Here is a 17,275-nt window from a genome sequence, read left to right on the forward strand (position 1 = left end):
GGTGGAAACAGCACTGGTATGCAAAAGCCTGATCATGCAGGCTTCTAGGCCATAACAACAAGGTTAGATTTCATTCCAAATGCAATGCTAAACCACTGGAATATTTTTTTTTCTTGCTAGAGAGTGTTTAATTTTTAATAAGTTCTGTCTGGCTGCAGCATGGAGAGAGGCAAGTGTTGAAGGGGTAAGACCAGTTTACGAGGCTTTGCAGTAGTCTAGGCAGAAATGATGGTGGCTTGGACTAGAGGGTGGCAGAGATGAGAAGTGTGCGGATCTAATTTAGCAGTAGAACTTGAAGAGACTGCTAAAAAGTTGGATGAGGGATGATTAGGGAAATGGAGAAATCATGGATGACACCTGGATTTCTGGTGGGGAAAACTAGGAGAGAAGTAGTTTGGGGGGAGAGGGTAGAGTTACAACTTGGGTTATGGGGACACTGATTTTGAGACGCCTAAGAGACATTCAGTGAGGGATGTCATGCAGGTAGCTGGACTTGCAACATGCTACACCAGTCAATTTCATTCTTCAATCAGACTGATTTTCTACCACGCAGGACCCCACACAGTACATCATCATTCCTCTCTCTCCGCCTTTGCTCAAGGGTTTCCCTACCTTCCTCTCTTCGTCCTTGCCTATGTAAATTCTTTTCACCTTTCAAGGTTCAACTCAAAACTCCCCTTCTGCATTAGGCTTTATCCTAATACCCTAGCCCGTATTCATATTTCCACAGCCCTAAGAGTCGCTATGAAGCTTTGGAGCAATTTAACTCCACATTGTCTTGTAAGAGTCCCTCTTTATTATACACAAGTCTAGCCAGCTCTATCAGATCATAAGCTCCTCAGGACAAGGGCCATTTATTGTACATTTCTTGTATTCCTCACAAGCAGGTAGTGGTTTATGCACCTTTAAATTCAAAGGGAATTAATTCACAGATTTACACAAAAAGATAAAGACAATCAAATGTGTCTGCCTTCTAAAAGAGTTTTTAAAAGCAAGGCTAGAAATTTCCTTTGGCATATGAAACTCTATAAATTTTATCATTAATTAAAATTGTTGATTCAATGACTCCTGCAGCTATTGTATCTTTGGAGCTTAATACAGCATATAAAACAGTACCGCTGAAACATTCCTTTGACAAGAGCTCTGGTGGTGCTAGTAGGAACTAGGACAGGATGATTGAAAAGCCTGAACTTTGATAAACAAGGACCAGAGATGAAAAACAGCTCAATATCTAATGGGGGGGAGAGGGGTAGGGGAGGCAGTTAATGGAAGGCCCCAATCTATCTGTTAAATCTAGTTTTATTTAGCATCTTCATTAACGACTGGGAACAAGGCGTACACATTTTGTTAATAACATTTTTGCTTGGTGCCAAATTAGGAGGTGCTGCAGACACCATTGAGGACAGAGAAATAACACAGATGGATCTAAAGAGGTAGAAATATGAACAGAAATTATCACAATGAGATTTAATTTAGGAAAAATGCAAATGAAGGCAGCTGGGAGACAAATCATCCAAAATGCAAAATAATCAGAGGGTTGGAAAACCTAGAAAGCAGCAATAGAAGAGTGTCTGGCAGGACAGCAGTGGAATAAAGAGTAAGCAGTGACAATGTGCTATCTGAGCCCAAATGGTTGGTGGCAGGTACGGGAAGAAATAGCTTGTCAAGGAATTGCAATGCGCCACAGTCCCCAACGCTCATAAATATTTTTGGAGACAATATGGGAAAATAAACAAACAAAAAGAAGCTCAGACCTTTGGGCTTTAGTTTCTTCAGTTGTTAGGAAAGGCATTAGACTCGGCTTCCAAGGTCCCTGCTCCAACCTTCTGTGGTTCTAGGGGAGGACGAGACTGGCAGAAGAAAGAGCCTCATTAAGGAGGTGCCCTATCTGAGTGCTTCTAAAGACTTTCTTTCTGAAAAGAAGGCAGAATGAAACATTTAGCTTGAAACTATATTTCATAATAGATTCCAAATTGACAGGACTGCATGTGGAATTCATCTTAAACAAGTGTTGTCTTTTTTTAATATAGATATGGAACCAAAATAACATATAAAATCTGTAGCTATTTGTTTACAAAAATACCCTCTACTTTACCAAGTATTTCTTTAAATAAAAACTCTCTGTGTGCATTTAAAGTATATATTTTATTGTTTACAAAAATTTAATCCCTTTGAAATGCTTAGGACTATATCTGCTGTACAAAGAGGGTAACTCTGCCTACAGAGGCTCTGCTGTACCTGGGGAGGGTCACATGAGAGACGGACTAGCCCTACTGGTTGGTGTGTCCGTCTAGGGAATTACGTTCTTTTCTCAGGCCATCTCAGGCTATCACATTTTCATTCCCTTGAGGTTCATTCCCTTGGGTGATTTCACCCCTCTCCTCTACTTTCACTGACCTAGATCCACAATAAAGAAGGAAGAGAGGCATCTCAGGGGAGTGGAGCCATTTTAATCTCTACCTTAAAAGGTACATTTTTACTGGTAAGAAGTTTAAGTTAATCTTGCCAGGTAAGCACAGACAGAAAATGCTGTGCCTCACGCAGCTGCCTCAGGAGAGTTTCTTCTCTCTCTCTCTCTCACCTCCCACCTCCACCCCGTCATCTGTCAGAGTATCCCGCCAACACTGATGAGTTACAAAGCAGCATGTATATGACAACAATGCTTTGATGGATCCATACATCACCATCATAGTGAGCAACCTCGCAAGCTATTTGTCCTTTCCCCGTGACTTCCAAAAGTGCCCAGGAGGGCAAAACACTGTGGAAGAAGACAATGTGAGGCACAGCGTGCAAGCTGTCCTCCAAAACCACAGCAGGAAGGCTTCTCAGGGCGTCAGGGTCACATCTGCTGCTGCCTGTTTACACTGGAAGGAAACCAACAACATTCACCCATCTTGAAAGGAGGAAGGCGAACCTGTTTCTGACGTGCAAAAGAAAGTCTGTACATCCGAAGCTTAGGCTTGTGTTTAGGAAAGGTGGCAAACCCTGAAACAGGATCTCTGCCATGAGAGTTAGACCCTGCACAGAGAGTCACGTTAAGTTAAGGATCCTTGAGTTTACAGTCCTGTTCTGGTGTTGTGTTCTCCTTCTAACCACCTGCCACTACACAGTGCTGCTAGCACCCCAAGCCGTCCTAGAGGGCACTGCCTCATATGCAAGTCTCCCTCCTTGACGTGCACACCCCACAGAGAGCCAGCTTTGGGGGTTGGTCTCTGATCCTGAATCTGGCACAATATCTCTGGGGTCTCATGACTGTGGTCTGAGGTTTACTTGTGCCATTGAAATGTATGAGGCCATGTTGCTTCCCTGCCTAAAATCCTGCAGTGCCTTCCCATGGCTTTTAGAACAATATCCAAACTCCTTGCTGTGCCTGACAGGTGGCCCCATCCTGCCCCCCGGCCTCTTCTATGACCATCTCCCATACTCACGTGGACCAGCCACACTGGCCGTCTTTCTCTTCCTTGAACACACCGTACTTGATCTTGCTTTGCTTTGGCTCCTCCTTCTGTGTGGAATGCTCTTCCCCTACCTGTTTTCCCCCTCAGGTCTCAGCATTAATGTCACCTCCTCAGCGAGTTCTTTTCTGACCATCCTCTCCAAAGAAGCTGCCTCCCTGGCACTCTATCACATCGCCATGTTTCAATTCTTCATATTCTTCTCCCTCTCTGAGTGAACATGTTTATTCATTTGCTTACTTGTTTATTTGCTCTCTTTTCCACTGTAATATACATGTTATGAGGACAGGGACCTGTCTGTCTTGTTCTCCAGTGCTGGGAACAATGCTTAGCACATGCATGTGCTGAGTGAAAGAATAACATACACTTCAATACTGGGAGAGGCATTAGAGCATTGCAGTGAGAGGGTGACCTCTGGAGTCAAGCCACCTGCACTTGAATCCCCTTTCTGTCACTTAAATCTGTATGTCCTTGGACAGGTTACATAGTTTCTTTCTTTCAACTTCCTCACCTATCAAATGAAGAAAATAACAGTACCTGCTTTGTAGGGGTATTGTCAGATGACTATATAAAGTACTTAATGAAGTGCTGGTAAGTGGTTAGCACTCAATAATGTTTTGTTGTTATATACCTGTGAAAGTTCATGGCCCGTGACCATGTGATTTATTTGACATATTTACAAATCATGATGTAACTTTCATTTTCTGGTCTGACATGGAAGTAGTCACTGCCATCCTTGCAACAAGAAAAAAGCCGAACAAACTGAAAATCAACAACTCTTCTTAGATCCATCAGAAAACTGAGGTCACAGGGCAAACTGCTGCCCCAAAAACTAGAGAGACAAACAGGCAGTTAGAGAATCACAGTCTATCAGAAACAGAGGTCTAGGAGCAAAAGCCCACAGCTGGTACCAGGATAGACAGGAACTTTTTAAGCTATATTTGATGAATTCTGGAGTCTCAGTGTGGACAAACTTGAGAGTTAAAAATTCCTAGGGGTCCCAGTCCTAGAGGGCCCCACACTTTCATGAATTTTATCTCCAGGAGCCCTACCAGGTTCTCACTATGAACAGCTAAGAAAAATTCCCTTGGTCTTCCAGCAGGGGGAGAAGAAAAGTAACCATTTTGAAATACAGTATGAGCAGAGCTCTCTGTTCTCCTTAGCAAGATCTGTCCTCAAGAGAAACTATTTTACCAGAGCCTAATCAACTGGTGTTTTACCAAAGCCTGAATGACCTGGGGGGAGGGAAACTCAGGCTCACGGAAAGACTGAGACCTAGTCATAGGACTACAGAATGCTCCCCCCTTATCTCCACATCAATAGGGCTCCTATAAAATGACAAGGGATTTCAACCGAAAGAACTGAAAGCCTTAATCCCTATTTAAGGAGAAGTCTCTAAATCTAAAGACAATGGGGGAGAGAAAAAAACAGGGCCACTAGAGGAAATTTTGGCCTCCAACACCACAGCTACAGAACATAGTAAGCACAGCCTAATTCCTAGCCAGATAAACATAAAATCTCACACTAAAGCCCTATTTCCTCAGCCCTATTTCCTTCCTTTTACCCAGGACATCATATACAGCTTTCAACAAAATATTAAAAAGTATGCTAAAAGGCAAAAAAAATACCATTTAAAAAGAAAAAGCAAGCATCAGAACCAGACTCAGATATGGCAGAGATGTTGGAATTATCAGACTGGTCAGTTAAAACAACTATGATTAACATGCAAACGGTTCTAATAGAAAAAGTGGACAACACACAAGAACAGGTGGGTAATGTAGGCAGAGAGATGGAAACTCTAAGAAAGATTGAAAAGAAAATGCTAGAAGTCAGAAATACTGTAAACAAATGAAGAATGACTCTGATGGTCTCATCGGTAGACTGGACACGGCTAAGGAAAGAATCAGTGAGCTTGAAGATATATCAATAGCAACTTCCCAAAATGAAATGCAAAGGGAAAAGATGGAATAGAATATCTAGGAACTGTGGGACAATTATAAAAGGCGTAACATGTAACGGGAACACGAAAAGGAGAAGAAAGGAAGAGAGGGAGGGAGGAAGCGAGGAGATAGAAGGACAGAGAGAGAGAAGGAGGAACAAGCAAACAGTAGAAATATTTGAAATAATAATGGCTGAAAAACTTCCAAAACTAATGACAGACACCAAACCACAGACCCAGCAAGCTCAGTGAGCACCAATCAGGATAAAGAGCAAAAAATCTATATTTAGGCATATCATAGTCAAACTGCAGAAAATCAAAGACAAAGAAAAAATCTTGACAGAAGCCAGAGGAAGAAAAAAACACATTCCCTATAGAGGAAGGAGGTTAAGAATTACACCAGATTTCTCTTACAAAACAAACAAGCAGAAAGAAAGTGGAGTAATTTAAAATGTTGAAAGAAAAACCCACAAATCTAGAATTCTGTACTCAGCAAAGTTATTCTTCACAAGTGAAGGAGAAATAAAGACTTTCTCAGACAAACAAAAATTGAGGGAATTTTTCACCAGTAGACCTGCCTTGCAAGAAACAACAGAAGTTCTTCAGAGAGAAGGAAAATGGCATAGGTTATAGACTTAGACCTACATAAAGAAAGAAGAGTGTTAGAGAAAGAATAAATGAAGGTAAAACAAAATCTTTAAGTTTTCTTATTCTTAATTGATCTAATAGATAATAGTTTGTTCAAAATAATAAAAGCAACAACGTATTTGGTGACTATAGCTAACGGATACGTGAAATGAATGACAGCAATGTCATAGGGACAGGAAGGAGGAATTGGAATACTCAGTTATATGATAACTGCACTACTGTGAAATGGTATACTATTATTTGAAAGTGGGCTTAGATTAGTGGTAAATGTATATTATAGCAAACTCTAGACCAACCACTAAAAAAATTTAAAAAGAAGTATAATTGATATGCTAAGAGACGAGAGAAAATAGAATCATATAAAATGCTCAAAAATACCAGAGAAGACAGAAAAAGAGTGGAAGACAAAAAAGAAACAAAAAACAAGAGCAATGAATAGTGGACAGCAACGTGGTAGACATTAATCCATCTATGTTGATAATCACTATAAATATGAATGGTCTAAATATACCAATTAAAACACAGGGATTGTCAGAGTGGATTAAAAAACAAGACCCAACTATAAGTTGTCTACAAATCACGCTGTTGGACATCACATAGGAACATTCATGGATGAGCCAAAAGATCCCTGGCCTGAAGGTAAGGAGACTTAGGTTTCAGTCTGGTCTATCGACTAACCAGCTGTGTGACCTTTGACAAGTCACTGATGTTCTTGGAGCCTCTTTTTACCCTTCTGTAAAATAAGAGGATTTAGACTAAATTCCTTAAGCTCCCTGTCAGCTTGAAATCCTATGCCTCTCTACGAGGATCTGATGAGTAAATGCGGATAGTCAAAGAGGAGGCTGAAGCATCAATAGGTGCTTTTGGTCGAACTGAGTTCACAAGAGACCCAGCTGCAGCCAGCAGGGGTGTGCGCAAGAACATGAGAGCACAAATCCAAAGTCCTGGCTACTTTGTGAAAACTGAACTCTTGGAGACCAATGGATGGCAGGAATCCCTTATCTGGGTCCATATTTGGGAGGGAGATAATTATAAGGAGTTTGCAAGCAGTCTTTAGGTTGACTTGTACTGGTAAGGTAGGAGGATGGGGTAACTCAGGGGGTCTTTGCTGAATGCAAAGGTATAGAGGGACAGAGGATTACTATAGCCCCGTGTCCGGCATTCCTGCCCTATCATCATCTTTTCAGACTAAAAGTACCCCCACCTTTGCCACTATTGCCCCCTGCTCTGTACATATATCCTCTACAGAAGAAAGAGAAAAGGGAGTTTCAAGTGTCTAAGCCCCAATTTTAAGAAGATTGTTCTTGATGATCAAGACCTTAGTCGCAGCATCTAGCAAATAAGATCCTCAAACAGAGAGAACCGTGGCACGACTTGTCCATTTTTCACCAAATGCGTGACCATTCTGATGGAAGAAAGTGGAAGAGAACGTTTGAAACTGTCTTTAAAAACCCAGGGGGTCATCAAAGGGAAACTAAATCAATGACTCTGCATTTAGTCAGGGTTGTAGGTCAATACCCTAGGCTGGCAAATCACAGCACATTTTTTACTTTCCCAGGTGGTCCTCTTCCTGGCGTTAAGTGGTCTGCATCAACTGCACTCTTTCCCTCTGACACAGTTATGTATTGTAGGGAAGCTGGCCCTATGCTGATCTTACAGACATCTCTCACCTACGTCTAAGTGATATGGTATAAAACCCCAGACCCACGAAGCACTGGCATTTCCACTGGGAAACTGTGGGAATTCTAATACCCCACCAGATGGAGGGCTCCATGAAGGCAAGGACTGTGACTGTGTTTGCTAATCACTACAACCACTGTGCCTGGCTCAGTGTCTGCCACACAGTAGGTGCTCACTAAATATTTGTGAAATTGAATGAAAAAAGTCCAGCACGAATGTGGGCCTGGAAGAAGTCTGCATAGTCAAATATGATGATTTCTAAAAATACTTTTTAAAAGTATTACTTCACTGAACAGTCATTGAGTGTTTTCTTTATGATAGGCATTAAAATACAGAAATGAATGAGATGGTGTGCCAATTCTCATAAAGAAGAGGGGAGACAATATTCACTGAGTGCTACAATAAGCTGGGCGCTTTTTATTCATTATTTCATCCTCCCAACAACTCTGTGAGGAAGGTATCATTACCCCTCCTTTGCAGATAAAGAAACAGAGACTTGCACAAAAGCCCCAATCTAGCAAATGGCAGAGCCAAGAATCTATTCCAGGACCTGGGTACTTCCCTTTACAATGTACTTTCTCCCCAAAGCAAATTTAAAATCACAGTGTGATGTTCTGTTATGTGATGTTTTGTTCAGAAAACTTAGGTTCTCAAAAATCGATATAGGCCGGCCCCATGGCTTAGCGGTTAAGTGCTTGCGCTCCGCTGCTGGCGGCCCAGGTTCAGATCCCGGGTGCGCACCGACACACCGCTTCTCTGTCCGTGCTGAGGCCGTGTCCCACATACAGCAACTAGAAGGATGTGCAGCTATGACATGCAACTATCTACTGGGGCTTTGGGGGGGGGAAATAAATAAATAAATAAAATTGTTAAAAAAAAAAAGATAGCATTTAAAAAAAATCAATATAAACAAATAATTTCATTGGGAAAAGAGGTTTAGACTCTCAATGTCAAGTTATTTATGTTGGAAAAAAATTCCAATAATAGAGGTGCTTTTAACTACATGAGTGTGTAATTGGAGGCTAAAAATAATAAATTGCCTGAACAAAATAAACGAAAATTACCAAGTTAAGTCCTAAATAGGATCTAAGACCTGAGTCAATGAGTTTCTAAATTATCATTACCATAACTCCTTGTTATGATAAACAAAACACAACACTAGACTAAGATGGCTGAAGTCAAAATAAAGGGCAGCACGGTTCATGCTGCCAATGGTGAACAAAAGAACGTGAAAGCAAGAAGCTGCCAACTGCACACAGCAGCTTCTTGCCAGGACCCTGGTACTAATTCTCGACTGTGCTTGAATTATAACCAGTAGAAATGCATAATATGAACTGTGCTCCCTCAGTGAACTAGGTGTCAGATCCTATTTGCTTTATGAATGCTCAAACTGTAGGAGGGAAGCCTGAAATAGGGAAATGAATTCTTAGACACAGGAGCAACATAGAGAAATGCTCAGGGTCAGGCTGCCTTGTAGGGACAGGAGGCCCACCGCAGAGGTGGCCACGTGACTTGCATAACTGTGGGTCACAGAGAGGCTCCTGAGTCGCCTGTTTCCCTGGACCCTAAAGCAGTTTTGGGAATTGCCATTTCTTCCCAACGGGTGAAAATACACAGGGCTTGGAAGCATCTGCAGTTATATATGGGTGGAAAGTTTGGAAACGAGTTGTTCCCACCCACCCTGCCTGGATCAGATGAGGAACTGGGAAAACAGAGATCCATGATCAAACCGAATTCCAGCAGCTCAGAAAGTGCCCAAGGTGGTGCAAAATGGTCCAGGACTGGAATGCTCCTCACGGATATGGCCCAAAGCTAGGGCAGTGCTGACCCTCTCTTACATTTTTATAGCTCCCTGTAATTTTCAATAATTTCATAACAACTCTGGGAATAAAGTCATATTCTTATTTTTACGGATGAAGAAATTGGAGACGAGTAAGAGATTCACGGCTAGCAACCGTCAGACTAAGACTGAAATCCTCAGTCTTCCGACTCCATATTGAATAGGCTGTCCACTACAAACTTATAGGGTGACCTCGGGAATGTATTTTGTAGGAGCAATGGCTTTGGAGTCAGACCTGCATTTGCCTATCCTGGATGTACCACTTCTTAGCCATATAATTTGGGTAAGTTCTTTAACTTCATTAAGACTTAGTTTTTTCATCTGTAAAATGGGGATGCACATAACACCTAACTCATGGTGTTACTGTGAGGATCAAATGCGATATGCATATAGCATGCTCAGCTTGGAACTTGGCCCTCATTAGAGCTGGACAAATGTTGAGGGCTTCAGGGTATGTTTTAGTATGGACTCTGGAGGGAGGAATCTCCTTTCCTCCTCTGTAGTTCAGCAGGCCTTGGGGCACAAAGCCCCCAGGGGACATTTTATAAAATGTATCTAAAGCTACAAGAAGATAAAAACTTGGGACAGGCAGGGAGTGCTTGGGGGCCTGAGCACTGAGCTCAGAATGGGTGTGGAGGAATGTCCACTGCACAGGGAGCGTGTCTGTGCCTCCTCCCACAGTGCCATTTGCGCCAGGTCCCTAAGGCAGAGAGGACCCTCCGTTCCCACCTGGAAAGCCATGGAGTTGGCGGCAGCCAGAAATATCCTCAGAGGCAGCTTGGCCTTGTAGGACCTGTGGCTCCACAAGCGATGGGCACCAGCTGTCACCCCCAGAGCAGTCAGGAGGAAGCAGAAGTAGGCTGCAAGACACAAGCAGGGAGAATGTCAGCAGATGTCACAGAGCTTTTAAACATCCCCCATGCCTTCTTCTCTCCTGAATAGGGATCCCTGTGAAATGCTGTCAGGGGAATAATCTGCAACGTGAAGAGTCAATAACTTGGGAAAATGTAGACTTTTTATCGATTTGTAGCTTTCCAGTACCAGGCAGAAGCAGAGAGAACTTTCCTCAAGCAACTTTGACCTTTGAACATTACTTTTTCTATATCAAACAAATCTTTCATTTGTTAATGTTTCTTTCCAGTCTCGATGCAAAGTCACAATCACATGAGTGTGCATTTGTAATTCGGTCTTATGTGTCACTCTCAGTGGAGCTGAGATGGATCTCTACGGCCAGTTCGTACCCAAGCCAGGATGAGTTAAATAAAGTCTATTTCTAAATGGCAGTGCTCATTATCATGGCTCTGTAGACCTTGGTTCGAAGGAAATCAGGCTAGACCTAAAAGCAATGAAGTCGGGCTCAGGGCCAGTAAGAATGAGGATAAAACCGACATCAGGAACAGCTGAGATGTGTCTTCTAGAGATCCTCACTCACACTGTCACTATGACCTAGGCTGGCAAACATGGCCAAGTGGGGAATTTTTTTATTTATTTATTTTTTTGTTTTGTGAGGAGATCAGCCCTGTGCTAACATCTGCCAATCCTCCTCTTTTTTTGCCGAGGAGGACGGCCCTGGGCTAACATCCGTGCCCATCCTCCTCCACTTTATATGGGACGCCGCCACAGCATGGCTTGCCAAAGCAGTGCGTCGGTGCGTGCCCGGGATCCGAACCAGCGAACCCCAGGCCGCCGCAGCGGAGCGCGCGCACCCAACCGCTTGCGCCATCGGGCTGGCCCCAAGTGGGGAATTTTTTAAAAGCTAATCTACAGTGGAGCTTATTATCTACCACACAATTAAATTTATTATCTCTAATCCTCACAACGTGGGTTATCGTCTCATTTTACAGTTGAGAAACTGGATTGCTGCGAGTTAAATCCTGCGTATAAACCTAGGTCAGCCTAGTTCTAAAGCCTCTGCCCACAGACCCCATGCTGCCCCAGGTGGTGGTGGTGGTTTGCTCTTTGTATGGTGACTTGGGAGAGGTTATAAGTGTGTGGTGGAAAGGGGACACATACGGACCAAAAAAATCATGATTCCTGAGATTATTACAACTACTTCAGTGGTTTAAAGCAATGTGCCCACATAATGCTAAATGTCTTACTTGGATTATCTTATTAAAACACATCGAACAGGGCCGGCCCCGTGGCTTGGTGGTTAAGTGCACGCGCTCCGATGCTGATGGCCCGGGGTTCAGATCCCGGGCGCGCACCGAGGCACCACTTCTCCCTCCATCCTGAGGCCGAGTCCCACATACAGCAACTGGAAGCATGTGCAGCTATGACATACAACTATCTACTGGGGCTTTGGGGGGAAAAAATAAATAAATAAAATCTTTAAAACACATCGAACAACCCTATAGGGTTTGCATTATTATTAGCCCCATTTTACAGATGAGAAAACAAAGGGTTAAAGAAATTAACTAATTTCCCAACGTCAAAAAGTTAGGAGGTGTCTTTGTTAAGAGTCAAACCCAAGTCTGTCTGAACCAAGAACTGAGTTCCTGCCCTCTACACTCTCCTCTGCCTCTGGGAGACAATGGATAAGTTTTATCTTTACTTCTCTACACTCCAGTGTCATCCTGAATATTGAATCCCAATCTAAATTTAAAAGTGAGCTGCTTCCTTACTTGGGGGGAGAGCCCTAAACCAAGCTATACGCAGGTAGGATTAGGCAGATTATCCTACACAATTGCTTCTAGCACATAGCATATACAGGGCCCTCTATATAGAACTGCCAAAGAACAAGTCAGCTGTGAGTACATTCCCGGGCAACTGTGAATGGCCCCAGGCCAGGAGGAGTTCTTAGGGAGCCCACTGTAACACTCCTTTGGAAGAATTACTAGGAGAACTTCAGCGTCAATATACATATTTAAAGAGAGCACAATATTACACCTTCCAAAAGTCAAGTCTGACTGATCTTGATCTTAATCCATATTTACATGGGTCTAAAACAAGACTTACCTTTAGCACTAAGATTAATGAGTCTCTAAATACACATGGTTTCATGAACTTGACAAATCATTCCTTACTTGAAAGGTTAAAAACAAAAAACAACGAGTGGCCCATAAATCACAGAAAGCAGCAGTAAATAAAAAGCTCCGGCCCCTTTTGTTACCGTAATTTAACCTTGGTCATAAGTCCATGAAATGGATGGCTATTTTCCATGTCATCCCTGGCCTCCATGTCTCTACCAATAATTTATTTCCAACTGTCAAGTAGGTAGGGAACAAGTGAAATCTATAATGGAAAAATTCAGTGTGACCCTATTTTGCCAGTGGGCTAAGACACTGGCACTTGGGTGCAATAAAATGAATTCCAAGACTCCATGAAAAACAATGGCCAAAAAATAATCTCTCCAATCCATGTTTCCCAGGCAGGGCCTTACCACAAGACAAGACATTGTCTTGTCCTTTTTGGCATCTCCAATATTTCAGGGATCACTTGCATGGTTGGTCTGTCCGTGCTCAGGGCGCTGACAATAGGCCTGAGTCAGAGACTGTACTGGGCAGTAGTGGCTATTGGTTTTTCAGGGTTCTTCTTCTGGCAACAGGAATGTGGCCATGTGACCCAGGCCTGGCATAGCATAATACCCCATCTTCCTGGCCCTGGGAATAAACACTTGACCCAACCCTGCTCCTCTTTTGGCTCAAAGACTAAAGGTCACATATTAAGGCATGATTGCAATAGTAAGGAATGAGGCTAAGAAAGTGAGACACGAAGATGATGGAGATGTCAACAAGAGCTAGAAAGAGAGCTGCCTGCATCGTGCCACTGGTTGCAAGCCCTGGAGCTCTCTAGTTCTTCTTTTGATCCTGTAACCCTCCCCAGTATTCCTTCTAGTTATGTGAGCCAACAAATTCCCTTTTCTTGCTTAAGCTAGTTTGCACTAGACTTCTGATACTAAAAATCTACAGAACCTTTAGGGAAGACAGCTACCTTCTGGTCATATCCCAGATGAGGATAATCTGCAAAAACCCTGGGCTGGATGTGAGGATTTATGGGCTGTTCCATTAACAAGACTCAGTTTTCCTATTTTGAAAGGGCTAATTTGAGAGGTTCTTAACCTCTCTTCTATGATCTTTTTGGAGATTAATATCCAACAAGTTTTCTGATGGAGGCTGGCTAGCTAGCTGTGAGGTGATGAAGTATTCAGATACAGAATTGATAATTTTGAAAAAAAAAAAAGAAGTAATGAGTAATGTCATAATGAGTAATGAGTAGTAAGCAACAAACAAGTTGGTCTGTATGCAAATAAGTCACCAATTCTGGTTAGCTCAAGCCAAAAAGAAATGATTTAAAAAGATATTGAGGGGGTTGGCCCCGTGGCTTAGCAGTTAAATGCGCGTGCTCTGCTGCTGGTGACCCAGGTTCGGATCCAGGTGCGCACCAACGCACAGCTTGTCAGGCCATGCTGTGGCAGTGTCCCACATAAAGTGGAGGCAGATGGGCACAGACGTTAGCTCAGAGCCAGTCTTCCTCAGCAGAAAGAGGAGGATTGGCATGGATGTTAGCTCAGGGCTGATCTTCCTCACAAAAAGAAAAAAAAAGATTGAGAAGCCTACAGAACTCATGGGAGGGTTGCAGGATAAGATTTTGGTACACAGCCTCCAAGAGAACCCCAATGTTCCCCACGTCCTGGTATTCATGGCCTTGTATAGTCTCCTCCCTTTCAGTAACTGGTTTCTAACCAAAAGAATATAGCAACATTGAGGAAATGTCAATTTCATGATTAGGTTACAAAAGATTATGATTTCTGTTTGGCTAGCAGATTAACTCTCATGTTGGCTTTGATGAAACAAGCTGCCATGTTTGGAAGACCCATGGAGCAAGGAATTGAGGGTGGCCTACAGCTAAGAGCCAGCAAAGAAATGAGACCCTCAGTTCAACAATCCTCAAGGAACCAAGTCCTGTCAACAACAATGTAAGTGAGCTTGGGAGCAGAAACTTCCGATTCTGATACATGCTACATAACCATGGATGAACCTTGAAAACATTATGCTAAGTGAAATCAACTAGACACTGAAAGACAAATATTGTATAATTCCACTTACATGAGGTACCTAGAATAGACAAATTCATAGGGATAGAAAGTAGAATAGAAGTTACCAGGGGATGGGCCAGCCCCGTGGCTTAGCGGTTAGGTGTGCGCGCTCCGCTACTGGCGGCCCGGGTTCAGATCCCGGGCGCACACCGACGCACCGCTTCTCTGGCCATGCTGAGGCCGCATCCCACATACAGCAACTAGAAGGATGTGCAACTATGACGTACAACTATCTACTGGGGCTTTGGGGAAAAAAAAGGAGGAGGATTGGCAATAGATGTTAGCTCAGAGCCGGTCTTCCTCAGCAAAAAGAGAAGGATTAGCATGATGTTAGCTCAGGGCTGATCTTCCTCACAAAAAAAAAAAAAAAAAAAGAAGAAGTTACCAGGGGATGGAGGGATGGGGGAATGGGGAGTTAGTGTTTAGTGGGTACAGAGTTTCATTTTGGGATGATGAAAAAGTTCTGGAAATGGATAGTGGTGATGGTTGCACACATTGTGAATGTACTTGATGTCACTGAATTGCACACTTAAAAATGGTTAAAATAATAAATTTTATGTTATATATATTTTACCACAATTAAAACAAAAAAATCCTGTTTGAAGCCCAGGGTGAGAGGGGGAGGGGTCGGGAAAAGGTTCAAGGGGCTTACATGTAGGTGGGGTAAGCAGGTCTTGGGAGCTGCATTAAGGTGACTGGATGCTGTGCCACAGGAAGCCATTAAAGGATCCGAAGCATGGAGGTAGGTAGAAAGCGGAGCAGAAAGTAGAGGAGGAAAGACACTCTCCACCTCACCACCCCAATCAATCCCTGTTAATATTTTGCTCTAACTCCTAACACTTCATAATACCTTTCTGTCCACCTTCAAATACTTTGCATAGATTCAGATCTTTACAACCCCTATCACAGGAGTGATAAGATGAAAAGATCAATATTTGGGACCAGAGTCTAAAAGGAAGTGGTTCCCTCGATTTCTTAAACCAACGCACAGCAAAATTCCTCTTAAAAAAAAAGATGAGAGCCAGCCCTGATGTTCTAGCAGTTAAGTTCGGTGGGCTCTACTTCAGCGGCCCGGGTTCGGTTCACAGGCACAGAACCACACCACGCGTCTGTCAGTGGCCATGCAGTGGCAGCGGCTCATATGGAAGAACCACAAGAACTTACAACTATACACAGCTGTGTGCTGGGGCTTTGGGGGCTGGCGAGGGGGAAGGAAAAAGAGAAACGGAGGAAGAGTGGAAACAGATGTTGCCTTAGGGTGAATCTTCCCCTGCAAAGAAAAATCTTTGGGGAAAACAAAAGCACAGCGCTGCCCTACAGCGTGTCAGAGGGAGGCTGGAGAAGGGCGTCTACTCTCACTGAACGCCTGCCATGGACTGTCTACCAAGGTACCTAATTTTCTTGTTGTACTCCTGTGAGGTAGATATCATAATCCCCACTTTACAGATGTGCAAAACTAAGGCACAGAGACGTTAAGTAAACACCTTGGGATCTCACAATGACAGAGCTGGGACCCAAACACCAGATCAGTCCAGCCCCAAGCGCTTTCCTCTGGGCCGTGGTTCCCAGCCCTGGGCGTGCATTGCCATCACCTGGGTTCTTAAACAGACCTGGGACCCACAGAGCGGGTGAATCAGAGGTGAGGGCCGGGAGAGCCAGCATCTCTCTCCACCGGTAATTCTCATGCACAACCAGGGCTGAGAAACCGCTGCCCTATGAGCTACACTCTCTCTTAGAGACCATCTGGTCGCATGCCCTCAATTGACCAATGAGAAACCGAGATCCAGAGAGCCTGCGCTCTCTCCAACCCTCCCAGATGCTGACCTCTGCGGAGGCCCCGGCACCAGGGGGGCGTCGGTAAATGCTAGTGATCAGGCTGCCCTTTCGTGTGAACTCCGGGTATTGTTCGCACTCCGCTCCCAGCAGCTCCCTTTGATGGTGCAACTGCCCCCCACACCCTGCACAGCGGAGCCTTTGATATCCTGGCACCGGGCCAGGGAGCAGGGTGTGCAGCGGGGCTCAGCCTGCGAAAACCGGCGAGAGGATGCAATAAGCACGCACCGACCTGGCTTCCACCAAGAGAAGGGGAGAGGTGGGGAAAGCAAAGGGTTAAGGCTCCTGGGGCCAGGGCAACAAGGAAGGGAGGGGGGGCGGGTGTGTGCAATGAGAGAAGACACTTCGCCTGGATACCTGCTTTCCACCCCCACCATGACACCATCCCGCCCCCGCCCCCCACCAAGTATTTTGAAAGGAAATTTGGAGCCCTGGCCGATAAATGACTTTTTCCCCTCTCCAATCCTTCCCAGACTCCTAACATAGATAGGGAAAAGCCAACAGACCCACAGATGGAGAGAGACAGATAGAGATACATATAGAAGATACATACATACATACATGTACATGATTGGCAATACAGCATAATGGTTAAAATGCACTTGGGACTGAATCCCTGGTATATTACTTATCAGCGTGACAATCTCTAAACCTTGGTCCTTCATCCATAAAGTGGGGAAAATAGTACCTGCTTTATAATGAACACGGGTTTGTTATAAAGATTAGAAGAGGTAATGCATGCAAAATGCACGCCGTGCCTGGTGAGCAGTGGTACATGTTATTGCCCAGGTTATGAAGGCTGCTACACTGTCTCTGTAAATATTCCTTACCTGATAACCCTC

General features: G+C 43.8%; 1 protein-coding gene across 1 annotated transcript in view; it reads right to left on the reverse strand.

The window, feature by feature from the left end:
• The window catches only part of SCD5 (stearoyl-CoA desaturase 5), a 149,686-nt gene that overhangs the window by 53,253 nt on the left and 79,158 nt on the right, over positions 1-17,275 (reverse strand). The window contains exon 2 of the mRNA XM_004430892.3: positions 10,292-10,422. Within this exon, the coding sequence (XP_004430949.1) occupies positions 10,292-10,422 (131 nt within the window). The remainder of the gene's footprint in view (positions 1-10,291; positions 10,423-17,275) is intronic.

This window comes from Ceratotherium simum, chromosome 8 (genome assembly GCF_057802395.1).
Source record: "Ceratotherium simum simum isolate JZ-2026a chromosome 8, ASM5780239v1, whole genome shotgun sequence".
Classification (NCBI taxonomy): Eukaryota; Metazoa; Chordata; class Mammalia; order Perissodactyla; family Rhinocerotidae; genus Ceratotherium; species Ceratotherium simum.